This window comes from Aquila chrysaetos, chromosome 12 (genome assembly GCF_900496995.4).
Source record: "Aquila chrysaetos chrysaetos chromosome 12, bAquChr1.4, whole genome shotgun sequence".
Lineage (NCBI taxonomy): Eukaryota > Metazoa > Chordata > Aves > Accipitriformes > Accipitridae > Aquila > Aquila chrysaetos.
In genome coordinates, this window is record NC_044015.1 from 35,757,204 (window position 1) to 35,770,655 (window position 13,452).

Genomic DNA, 13,452 nt, shown 5'->3' on the forward strand with positions numbered 1-13,452 from the left:
CAGTTGAAGTGAAAAAACATTTATGTATTTAGGAAACAGACTGTGCTTTGACACATTGCCAAATTAAATCATTCCTGCAAGTGACATGAATAAGACAGGCAGATTTCATCATGACAAAGCACCCTCACTGATAAAATAGTACAATTAACTGTTCTTCATAGAATTTTTGGTAGATTTATGATAGAACAAAAAAAAAAAAATCACTAAAGAAAAATATCTGCTATGTCTTGAGAGTATGACAAAGACAATACAACATATATGGACTTCATTTTCTTAGTCACTTGAAGTCATCTTCTTAATTACCTTAGAAATAATTAATGGAACCCAAGGGTCTGCAGACCTCAAATTAAACAATTTTTCTCAGCGTAACAGTTTGTTTTACTAAACAGAAGAGAAGCATGTCCACCTTTACCACCATCAAAACCCTAGCAGAGGTCCATATACAAACTGTCATCTTCCCACTCTCTACCCTACATACTTGATCTTTCCCATCTCACTTCCTTACTGCCACTAGAAAAAAGTACTTGGAATTCCCTCTACAAATCAAAGACAACTAGTACCGACTAGTATCATGGTTCAAGCATCCTAAAGATCTGCTCCATTCTCATCTGCTAATAAAGATGAACAAGTGAGAATATTTCCATCTCAGGATACTAAGATATGCAGCACTCTGAAACATACCCAGAGGCATGATGGACAGACCTTTCACAGTCTTGCTGTTATTAAATGCACTCATCTGAGTGAACAAAGAGTAGAAGTGTTAAACAGTATTACAGACATTTACAGACATGCTAACCTTTTATTTTAGCAGACTATTACCACCTGGTTTTCTCTAATGCATTGAATTATTTTTTAAAAAGCAGCAAGTAGCACAACTGAATCTAAGGCAAGTATGACTATTTCTCCTTTACCTACCTCTGCAGGTCTACTATTTCATTGTTTAATGTATCGAGTTCTTTAATTGCAGAAAAATCTGCTACAGAATTCGGTCCTTGAGTACTCTGAAAGATAAAAAAGAAATACTGTTAGTTTATAGTTTATGCTGTCCAACAACTATGTTTACTTTTTGCGATAGCATGAGCTATCCTCTTGTAACAACTGCTGGTAGCATTGTATTTCAAATCTTCAATCTTAAAAAACCCAAAACAGTCCAGATGCTACGTTAACAGAACACAATGCATATCCAATGCATCTAATAATTCAAACAGAGTTTGTCTCCTGTAAACTCTTGAAGACATCTTCCACAAAAGCACAAGACCACCTGATCATACAAAAAAAAAAAAAAAAAAAAATAATCTAGGTCCGAAATAAGCTTTATCTTACAGTTAACGTTTAGCTGGCTTCCTAGCATTCATTTAAGAGTGGTTTGGTTTGTTTACTACTTTTATATTTATATTTCTTCACTTTGGTGATCCTCCTGTTGCAGAGTATAGACACTTATTTGCAATGATTTAAGTGATATCAAGCTAGTTTAATGTGAACCTCCAGAGTACTGAATGAAACTTTGATAACCAAAGTCATAGATAAGTTATGCCCATGAGTTCCCATTTACTTAACATCTTTATAATAATAAGACAACAACTGTAATACAAATTATTTGTTTCAAAGAAGTACACATAAATGACTAGAGAACAAATGCTGAAGACACAAATTAGCAAATGCTGTAATTGTTCTACTGTGCCTTATCACAACATGAACATGTTTAGGAAGCCATAGTCACTGTAACTACCTTCTATAAATACATCAGTTCCTTCAAGTCCTGAATAAAGTCATCCAGGACAAACACAAAGTTCAGAGGAAAAGTATATACATATAATTAAAAAAGGCAAGTGATACACAAAAGTTTTTAAATGCTTAAGTTTGTCTAAAGATAAATCAAGATGCTATTAACTATGTGTTTATTCAAGCTTATACTCTGGAAAAAAAAACCGAGAAAACAACAAGAGCCAAGAAAAGACCTAAACAGTAAGCCCGACCACACTGCGGCAGAAAATATTATTCAGCAGAACTATAGCTTATTCATGCATACTTTACTACAACAAGTGGCATGAAATGAGAATTAAAAAACCCCATACAGCTATTCTGAAACTGGTTAGTGTACAGCTTCTCAAATGGGCAAAATAGCTATGCAGTTCAATCCTGTCCTAAAGGAATTACACAGGAGTTTTGCAGAGTTGCTCATGGTGTTCCAATGAGAAAGTTTTTACTTCTCCTAGGAAGGGGAGAGAAGGAAAACATGGAACTATTAGCTACAAGTACAAATTCTTTCCACACCTCCTTCTCTCATCAGTTAAAGAAATTCTGCACACTAACACCAGCATCAAACTTGAACAAAATGTAGTTCAATCTTATTTTCAATTGTTCAGGAGAACTGGGCAGGGGAGGAACATAAAAGCCAACATTTTTAGCTTCAATATACAAGTTAACAAAGACAGAAGTTAGAACTACTTGCTGCCATTTGCTACACTGCAACATGCATGTAAACAATGCTTTGAGTTTTTAACTCAAAATAGCAATAAAAGTAAATTCCTGTCAAAATTCTTTAGGAGGAACTTGCATGTAAGTTTAAATTTTATGGCTGGTAATGCAAGTGCAATTTGATGACTACAAACAGTTCTAGGAAAAGAAACACAGCAACAAGTACTAGACTGCTGCTGTACCCCATTCATGGGATCTGCATTCAGGCCTCAAAATTGAAATAAAAGTTACACTACTGTGGTAATAAAAGTCTGTAAGGAAACCAAACATTCGATAACAGCAACATACATACATATGCATTCGGAACATCTGCCAAGAAGGATCACAAGTTAACTTTCTGTACTCCAAAAACATAATGGATTACCATTATACTTACTGATATTTCTGCTACTACCTTTATATCGGTCAATTCAGAAGATGAAGCCTAAGGTTTTTGGTTTTTTTACCATGTAAGCCATGCCACTTCAAAAAAACCAGCAAAAAGTCTATTTCTGCCTATTGCTCTTATCCTTTGGGTTCAATTCTTGAGCAATGATCTTGGACAAACAGGTTCTTTCATATCAACAACATCTCTTTTGAAAAAGCTCAAAATGAGCTGAAGGTTCAGCTCAATCTAGTAAAACAAATTCTTGGTAAGGATTTACAGAGCTAACTAAAAGCTAACTTACCTTCTTTCACAGTATTCTTACTCTTATCATTAATGTTAGTAATGCAAAAAACCCATATATCTCGCACTGATGTCTTTGAGAGTTCTAAAAAAATAATTTACACACACAGAATAGCAGTAAACAACACTGATCTCATCTAATGTATTCTAATCACTAAATTTTCTGCAATATAATCAGTAAAACCATGGGTATTAGTCCTAATGATAACTGTCAACTGTCACATTGGCGTACTACTCTGTCACCACTTCCTCAGCAATTTAAACAGGCTAAGACATAGCATTTTCTCTTTTAAGTTTAAGCAGCACATATTACCAACAGGTAACAGCCACAGAGGTCTGGATTCAAGGAAGAACCTTGGGGTTATTCCCGGTGATCAACACTGGAAATCAGCAATAATTTGAGATCGCAACATACTGTGACACTTCAGAGAAGTGCTGTGCTATTTCAATGACTATGTAAGAGTCTTAGAAGGATGTTCATTATTAAACCGACAGACAGTAAATATTAGAAAAGCAAAGATTCTCTAACCTTGAGAAAGCAGAGTTAACAAACTGACAGAATAATAAGGATGAAAAGCAGAGTGGTGCAGAATGGAAAAAACAGTCCAAACTAGAAAAGAGACATAGAAAGGAAAGCAAACATACAAAAAAGATTAGTAGAGTTGCAAATAAAGCAATTACTTTTTAAAAACAGAATGTAAAAAGAAATTAGATACCAATTACAGAAACTCAAAAGTAGTGCCAAATTTTGAGTTTCATTTTTTCAGGTGCGAATTTTTCATTCTGTTTAAGAAAGTCGTAGAATTAGATCAATGTTTTGCACAACCAAGAAAAGGTAACTCGCATCAGACTTCATGATGTGTAAAACATGTAAGAATTTGTGATGACCTTTACCATTCTGATAAATACAACTTGAACTGCTGAGGTACAGCCTACTGCTGGATTAAGATAGATGGCAATCAACAGACTATGAAGACATTAAAACTATCTGTGAAGTATAAAATGGAGGACCATTTCCTTTTATAACTTTAAATATATAATTCTAAACTGTATTTAGTCCACATTGTTTCCAGACTTCTTAAAAAAGACCAGTGTAAAAAAAGAGAACTGTGAACTCATTAGGAGAAAAACATTGAATTTGTGCACGTTACTTCAGATGCAAACTAAAATGTCTTTAGATAGGCAGCAGAAGGATTATTCTTTCAAAATAGAAAATAATGCTTTCTCAACATAAGATCTCTCCGCTTGGTTGGCAGGCATAATAAATGACAGCTTCATTTTGAAACATGGATGGAACAGTTTTTGGTCAATTCTTTGCACCTAAGACTTGTTTTCTTCCTGATATTATGATAAATTTTACGTATGTCAGTATTTGAGGTGCTTCGTGCGTAGCCTTTGAAATTAACATTCTTTGAGATTTATACCAAAACCACCAAACCCATCCTTACCTTCTGTAAACTGACACCTCTGTCTGAAGGTGGAATCATCTCTGGAGTCAGAGCCTGAGGTGGATCAATGCCCTTTGTTAACTTCTGATTAATTAAATAGAAAGCCAAAGCAAACTGTTCCTTTGAAAGCTTTCCGCAGTCCTTTGTGTCACAAAGCGCCCTGTACAGAGAGGCACATGAAATAAATCAAATCCTCATTTCTGCAAGTACAGCCTTGTTTATTGTATTTGCTGTCATTTAAAAATGTGAAAATTGCTAGTGTGTATCTCCTTTTGTAAAAAAAGGTAATATAGAAGTAAGGCATGGTAATAAATAGAAAACATTACTCAAACGTACACAACCACTTTCTCTTTGCACACTAAGGTCCACAGCTCTGTTACAGCAAGTTCTGATCTGGTGAAAGGCAGAATCAGGGCTGTAAGTCACAAACACCACCTGAGTATCTGTAACTGAAGTGCCTTCTAAATTAAAGAACTTTTCAAAGCCAACACAAGTTTATCTAAATTTTCCCGAATTTCCTATATTAGAGGTTGTGTTAATCATACCTTGGGGGGGGGAAAAAAAAAAAAAAAAAAAAAAGTAGTTTTTCCTATCAGAGTGCCCCACAATAGCTTATAGTGGGGAAAGAATTGAAAAAGCAGTGGGTGTCACCACTAGCTCTAATGAAAGACAAGTAAGTTGTAGAATGAGATGGGCCATAAGCCTCGCTTGCTAAGAATTTTATACAGATGATTCTCTTTACCAGCATATGGATAGTATCAGTGTTTAGATACACAGCAACACTATGATGCCTTTAAATACACAGGTTTAGCTGAAGTGCAGTATTTGTTCGTAACAATCTGTGTTCAGGCACTTTACCTCCTCTCGTAAGACATGATGCATAGCATAAACCTGTTTTCCCCCAATTTCTGTCCAAAAGTAGAAGCAAGTAAGTTACCACTACTTATACAGAGGCCATGCTATTATATACAAAAAACAACTTTCACTTTCCAGAAATGTCAACATAGCACTTTTCAAAAAAAGTGCTAGGAAGGAGCGAGAACCATGCCATCATCTAAACAGCTGTCATGGAAAAAAAAAAAAAAACCCCTACCAGATATGTGCAAGAAGAGCAGAAGGCAGTCCCGTCTTCAAGAATAGTTCTCTGGCTTCCACACCTGACACAAATCCATCCATGTCCTTGTCAGTTTTCACAAAGATCTCATCATACTTAATTTTGTCTGCAGGCGATACAACCCACTGAAGCGGGTGGTGATGGAAGGGGAAAAAAAGAAAAAAAAAAAACCAAAACAACGCAGAATACTAAGATATATGCAGTTCTGTTTTCAGATAGTTACAGAGTTACATAATTCAAGGACTACAGCACAAATTTAAAAAGTGATAGAGGTGCCTAGTTCATGAACCAGTTTTATCCTCCAAAATACATATGCACAGAGATCCACAAGCAACTCCAAAAGCAGAAGCAAAATATTTACATCAGTGAAGCACCAAGGCTGGTTGGTACTGCTCTGCCTCTTTGCTTACACATTAAAAGCATTCCCTGGAGCCCAGATTTCCTCCCAGCATGGGATTGTGCCCTCATCACTGTGCTCAGGCACAGTCCTGCTTACTGTCTGGCGCTATCAATTTTATTCCTCTTTACACAGCTGGAGACCTTTAGCTGCAGGGACCGCTCAAGCCCAGACTGTTAATAGTTGGCACATTCTAAATTGTAGAATTTACCTCCAATCAAGGTAAAGATGGGAATTAGAGCCACTTCTCTTACTTCAGCAATTTTTCCAAACACTAAACTACTTTAAAGATGTTTGGGTTTTTTGAGTGAAAATGGCTTCAAGTGCCTGCTTATGAATGCTAATTAATTTCAGTGTACAAGGACACTTAACAGGTGAATCCCAAATGGTGCTGTACACAAAACATACACTGAAACACTCATCCAGAATGGCACTGCTTTGTAATACATACAGCAAGAGTTACCATCAGTCAAGCAAATTGCCAGATGAAAACCTTGGCACCTCCAGAACCAAGATGCCAGTTTCTTACTGATTACTCATATCTGAGTACCCAAATGTCCAAGCAGCATCTTATGCATTAAGTACTACAGTTCTTACCTCAGATCACCTTCTCAGTTTTTTCTTATTTGGAATAGAACTAGTAAGTTATAATCTACTCGGAAATACATTTTCCAGAATTTTGGATTCTAAAATGACCAGGATTAAATAAGATGTTTGGGGGAGGGTAAGAGGTGTCAAGCTTCTTAATAACCACATTCGGAACAAACACCAGCTCTCGTGTTTAGGTGGATATACCAGACCTTTTGTTTCCTTTTCCCATTACTTGCATTCATCTATTCCACTTTCATTAATGCCTTCTTCAAATTACATGTGCGTGCACACATACAACTGCACATACATGCTTGCCACAATTTGTTTTAAGAACTTGTCCATATTCAAATCAGTCTTCAGCCAGAAGACTTATGTTCTGCAGATGTGTACCTGGAGTACATTTTTAAACTCTTTTCTTAATATTCTGACCTGTGAGTTGAGCTTGATGCCTTGAAATAATTAATTTAAAACATATCTTCAAAATCTTTACTAAATAATATTCTTTTATCCAACAGTTTATATCTGAAGACATCTAGAAAAAGCAGAACAAGATAAATTTTATACCTCTCCACCTGGTCTTCCCATCAGCCTCCTCAAATTCATCAACCAATCAACAGGGCAAAAAGGAAACTAAAAACCTGTATCAAGACTCTCATTCCAGGCAGTCTCCAAAGCACAGCATTAAGAGCAGAAATCTTGTAACCCCAAGTAACTTCAGAACTTTACCTGCGTTAATGGTGTTTTGGCAGCTAAAATGCCTACAGATGGCAAGGACTGATGAGACTCTTTGGTAGATGTTGAAGATGGAATTAATGGCATTGATCCTGGAACACTGATAGGTTTTCTCTTGGATGGTGGCACCAAAGCTGCAGGCAAGGACATTGGCACTGGTTCTTTCTCCAAAGCACAGTATACCAAAAACATGGCCTGAACAAGAAAACAAGGTGTGTGGATGTAAGTACATAAGAAATAAATATATAAATTAAAGAATTAGTTAAGAAATAACTTTGTAGCATTTTTTCATTATGTTTCTCCTTTACAAGCTCCCTCAACTGAATTGCAGCTTATTGTCTTCTGACCTATGTTTTTCATTACTACTTTCTTTTGAGGTTCAGTGCTTAGCAAATGAAATTGAGTATCTTTTAGAACTTTAAAATGATTCTCCTCAATATTACCAAGTTTGTACCACCACTTGTGGAATTTTATTTGAGAGAACACTTCAAAAAAATTAATTTTAATGTATTCACTGTTTTTCCAGGAATCACTATTCTTTTATTGTGGTTGTACGTTTTAATAATTTTATGACTGTTGTTCAAGACACAGAACTGCATCTAAAACAAATCTTTTAATACTTTACCGATTATCAATTTAATTTATCTCAAACATTTTCCTAGAGCATATCAATCATCTGATCTCACAGCTAAAAGTCTGAAGAATTACAGATTAAACACAGGAAATCAAATATAGTAACAGTTAACTACTGGGGTCTTAAAGGAATTGGTTTCAAAAGAAACTCCAGCATATAGGCGCCTGAAGATGACTAGAATATTCAAGAAAGCAATTTTTACACTTTTATCCCTTCTCAAAAATACACAACAGCAGAAAAAGGTAAATTCATCATATTTATATTACAAAGAAACAAAGAAAGGTTTTGATGTTGTCCGTAACATCGATTCTTGGCAATTAAACAGGTATTTTTAAATTTTTTATTTTTTTTTTTTTAATTTTGACTCTGAAAGGATGAGTAAAAGTTTAGTTTGTAGAAATTAAAATAAGGCTGGCTTTAGCCCCACCTGAGGACAGAAAGGTCATATTACTTTCTCAAGATTCTCGCAACGCAGAATGCAGTTAGGATATTTTGTTAGCTTTTCCAAACCTTTAAAGTTAGGTTTGATATTTCTCTACATAAAATGAAACCCTCTCCTCCAGCGTGAACACATAATTCCTTCCTCTCCAATTCACTTACATGCAAAAACAAGCTGAAAGTTTTGAGAGAAAGTTGATGCATGGCTACTATCGCATTCAGGACTTAGAAAGACTTCAAAAACAAGAGCCTCCCACTCTCTTCTCACTTGCCATCTCTTGGGTGAAATGAAACTTACTTACCACTTCTTACACTATTTCATGAGTCCTGGCATTAATAGTGTTAAAATTTTCACTTGCTACAAACTTCTGAAGAATTTATACATAATTTCTTTAAAATTTTCCTCAAAGTTATTTTGAGACATTCAAGTACTAAAACACTAAAGGTTAAGGTAAAACTTATTCACTGAAAACACTCAGTCTCGTGGGACAGCAGATCACAGGTTTAAGTTTTTAATGGCTCATTTAGCCCACAAAGGAAGTTACTGCTGTGTATTGAGAGACATTCAACAAACTGACAGAAACATTAAATAGTACTAAAACTTGATAAAGGTCTCAGAATAAAGGCAATAAATGAACCACACAAACAGTCAAAAATTAATACATGATGCATCTATTTTAAACCCTGCCATTAGGCTTTCAAAGTCCCAAGAGGCAGAAGATACTTACAACTGCAAACTCATCTCGATCCAACATTCCATCACGGTCAATATCACTCAATTCCCACACCTACCAATAAAAAGCAGAATATAGGGATGTTTGCCTGAACTGCAGCAGTTTCCTATTTAAAAACTCATTAAAAACAAATGTGAGAACAGCCTCCCTTCACCATACCCTAAGTTCAATTAAGATTAAGAGCATTAGTTTTCAGTGAACAACACACATTCATATACACCGTGCAAAAGAAGAGAGATTGTTAAGTTGGAGACGGAGTGCACTAAGGGCACCCTGCCCTAAACCAAGTATTAAAGCAATACACTGTAGTAAGAGGCGATCTATCAAAATATCAAAAGTTTGGGGTTTTTGTGGGTTTTTTTGTTTTTGTTTTTTTTTTTTTTTAACACTTTAATAGTTATACATGTGGCCACTCCATAAGATAGTATTTAATAGTTAGGCTCACTACTACAAATCTTCAATTCGAAAAACAGATATTGCTGAGTGTAGCACAGTTATTATTTGTGAATTAACAATTAAGAAAGATAGATATTCTTACTCGTCCTAGGATATCCACTGGCAGTTTCGAGTTAAGGAGTACAGGTTTCACCTTATCACCTGACAACAGTCCATTCACAGGATTTAGACTGTCAAAAATAGCATCATACTTGGCCTTGTCTTCCAGCTGCAAGGGCAGAAGAAAAATATTACTTATGGAAACAGTCACACTCCTACCCTAAGAAGTAGTAGTTCTTTCAAAAGTATTAACTATTTGTAAGTTACAGTTGGAAACATGCACATTGCAGCTTCTGATGCTTAGAAAGAATATCTTTTTCATATTTAATTTAAGTCAGCTAAAGAGTCATCCAAAACCCAAAGAGATGTATTCTTCAGTTATTTTCACGGCTTCAGGTAACTATTCCTTTTCTTTTGTTTCAAATCTCTAAACATGAAGATATTTCCCTACGGTCAGGTGTTTTTATCAAATTAGGTCTACTAGCCCAATTACAGATTTGACACGAATGGCAATTTATCGTACTTTATGAACTATAGCTACCAGTAGCATTATATTTTTCTTGAACAGACTTACGTTTTCTTGCAAACCACATCATAGTTCTAGGTAATAGCCTGATCTTTATTTTACCTTAACAGCCCATGGTACATCACTTGATGCTGTTCCACTGAGTAGCAAAGGACTACTAGTATCAGTCTAAGGAAAAACAGGAAAAAAAACCCACATTAAAAGACACATGCTTCTGCAATGTTGCAAAACTACTCCCTTATTTGAGAAGGTGTTCCTTCTCAAAGCCAGAACTGCTTTTTAGTCACTCATGCCTTAGTTAAGGATACCAAAATTTAGAGTAAGAAATTTACAATGTTTCTTCCATTAAGGACAACGCTAATAGAACAAATACCATATATATATATATATATATTCAAATTATACACAATTTTATATTCAAATCCCCACTAGAACATGTAGCACCTTATTCTTACTCCACACTGCTTAATTTTTGCCTGTTGTAGGGCTCTATTGCCCTACAACATCACTTTCAGAAGCGTTTGGCATTTATACCAAACCTTCCTAATCGTTCACTTAAAAGGAGTTCTTAATAATGAGTCGGTAAGTTCAATTAAAAAAAGAAATCTTACAAATCTTGGTGGAGGAACAGGCAAGTTAAGACTATTCAGGGAAACATCCAATCCATTCTGTGCACATGCTACAAGTCGTAAAGCCACAAAAAATTCCTACAGGAAAAAATGAAATTTTAAAGGATTTATTATATGAAAACACGCAAATTTCAGAAGAATTAAGAGCTTTTCTAGTACTGCTATATATACAGAGGGTTGCAAATGGCTTCAAAGGGTGTCACAAAGTGACAGAAAGCAGCAGTCAGCCACTGCTAAATTCCTCCAGTGAGGCAAAGTTTGTGATTACTAGCTCCAAGCATTTAGTAACTTCCTGGCTAGTGTAGTCAGTTCTCAGCACTCAGGTCTTCTATGGCAGAGCAGTGAAAATTTAAAGTAGCAATTACAGCTGTTTATCTTGGAGGAAGTGAGTTGATCCCAAAGGTGGCAGTTGGAGTGGGAGGAAAGAAAGGTACAGCAATGAGAAAAATGAACCAAATGAAGTCTGGAGGAAAAAAAAATAAAATTAATTGGTAGATGCTACAAGCTACTCCTTTTCCTACCATGGGATGAAGTAGTTATGTCTCTACAGGCAGTTATTTAAATAACTATAGTTCAAACCAAACAGCAATGCACATTAGAGCTTTTCAGTAGCACCACTGATACGCGAGTCTGACTGCCATACTGCTCATTGCTACAACTTTGGAAGAACAACTCCAAACAGAATGTACTAATGTCAAGTCCACTAAAATTAGATAAATAAGAATTTTTAAGATTTTACTATAATTTTAATTTCCACATTCAATTTCCTCCAAGATTAAAAGTCACCTTTGTAGTAAATACAGTATATCAACCCTTAAATTACTTTTCAGTATATTGTATTGTACAGCTACACAGCAGCTCATTTTATGACTTGAAGAAAAACTGATGAGGACCTGAAGGCTGCTTAATTTATTGTAGCTTACACTGAAGTGGGAAGTACATATCTAGTTCCAATTAGAAAAATCTGAAAAAAAAACCAAATCAGTTAGAAAAACTGCTTTCCTGATCCAGAAATCTTAACTTTCATCCTTTTTCAAGGCTTGCTAATGGTTAGAGTAACTTCATACATCATATAAATAATCATACCTGTTTGTTCAGGATACCTTTGCCATCAGTATCAGCTAAGTCCCAAATCTGAAACATAAAAATAACAGACACATAAGTGTTCCACAGGAATGAGAGGAAACTGACAAGTTCTCACTACATTTAACAATGCATTTGTGGATGAAAGTTCAGGTCTTAACTTTTATGATAGCACTTGTTTGTGGTGACAAATTTAAATATCATTTTAATTTCCACCATGAGCTACATACATAGTAGAATAAGCAAGGACACCGAAGCTGGAAACCATTGGATAGCACAACTGAAAAACACATTAGGGAAGATCACATATCCTGTAGTGCCACTAAGTATTTTAATTTACACAGGATACTAACTGAAGCAAGAGACAGGATAATTAAATACCTTTCCAAGTACCAAATCTGTCAATCCAGACTTTTTCAAGAAAACAGCTGCATCAGAAGCTAACACTCTTCCAGCATTAGCAGAATCAACCTAGGGACAGAAAAAACAACTCACATGATAAACTAGCTTTTGAATTGATGCAGTCTCTTTACACAGGCTCTCAAAAAGCTAGCAAAGAAGAATGCTCAAGTTAACATAGTCACTTTGAGAACTATCTTTAGATTTTTTTTGGAAAAGAAAAACTCCCTTTCATTAAAAATCATGTTACATTAGAATTCAGACATTTTGACCTAGCTGCTTGAGATTTAATATTAATAGGCAGGCTTTGGAAGCTGGTATCTTAAACTAACACTGCCAAATTTAAGACGTATTATGCATATATATCTAAGCATCTTTCACACTCTAATATGTTTTACAATGTTCCAGAAAAATACACCATTATCCCCATCTGTCTGTATACAACTAGAGACACAGGGAGATAACAATTTTGCCTAGATGACCCAGTTTGGGGCAGAAGCAAGGAAGGTAAGCCAGGTCTCCCAGGTCACAAGCCAGCACCCTAACAGAAGCTTTAGATTAATTCCACTTAAAAACTGAGGAAAAAACACTAATACATATGCAAACAATCAAATGTTCACTGCTGTAAGTTTCTAACCATTGATTATGCCTGGGTTTCAAGTTCTCCAGTTTCAAGTACAGACAAAGGCTCAAGAATTTCTCACATTATGCAGTAGATAGGGAAGCTTGTTCACATTAGGCCATCATCTGCACCTATCTAATTAGCCCGTCGTAATCACAGGATTTTCTTCATGATGCCTGGAAAACATTTGATTTGTAAGGACAGAGAAGTCCCAGAGTTTTATTACATTTAATTGTCCAGCTCTGAATTCATTACTGTTACGGTCTGAAAAAGACGACACTGCTTGAAGATACGTTTACCACCCTAGAAGAGGGAAATGCTTACTCCCTAAAGTGAAACTTCTTTACGCAATGAAGAAGTCAGTGATAGTTTTGGCAGAATATCAACCAGCATGCATTTCCTCCTGGATCAATAGGAAGATCATTAAAACAGATCGTTAGTCAAGTTCCTAAGCAAAAACAGTAC

At 35.5% G+C, this 13,452-nt stretch overlaps 1 protein-coding gene across 4 annotated transcripts in view; it reads right to left on the minus strand.

The window, feature by feature from the left end:
- Nucleotides 1-13,452, minus strand: part of EPS15 (epidermal growth factor receptor pathway substrate 15) — a 52,127-nt gene that overhangs the window by 26,949 nt on the left and 11,726 nt on the right. For all 4 annotated transcript variants that reach the window (XM_030032935.2, XM_030032936.1, XM_030032934.1 and 1 more), the window contains exons 3-12: nucleotides 12,348-12,437; nucleotides 11,970-12,017; nucleotides 10,866-10,961; nucleotides 10,357-10,422; nucleotides 9,772-9,897; nucleotides 9,228-9,287; nucleotides 7,422-7,622; nucleotides 5,687-5,832; nucleotides 4,594-4,753; nucleotides 916-1,001 (exon numbers count right to left, since the gene is read on the minus strand). In XM_030032935.2, coding sequence (XP_029888795.1) covers nucleotides 916-1,001; nucleotides 4,594-4,753; nucleotides 5,687-5,832; nucleotides 7,422-7,622; nucleotides 9,228-9,287; nucleotides 9,772-9,897; nucleotides 10,357-10,422; nucleotides 10,866-10,961; nucleotides 11,970-12,017; nucleotides 12,348-12,437 — 1,079 coding nt within the window. The remainder of the gene's footprint in view (nucleotides 1-915; nucleotides 1,002-4,593; nucleotides 4,754-5,686; nucleotides 5,833-7,421; nucleotides 7,623-9,227; nucleotides 9,288-9,771; nucleotides 9,898-10,356; nucleotides 10,423-10,865; nucleotides 10,962-11,969; nucleotides 12,018-12,347; nucleotides 12,438-13,452) is intronic.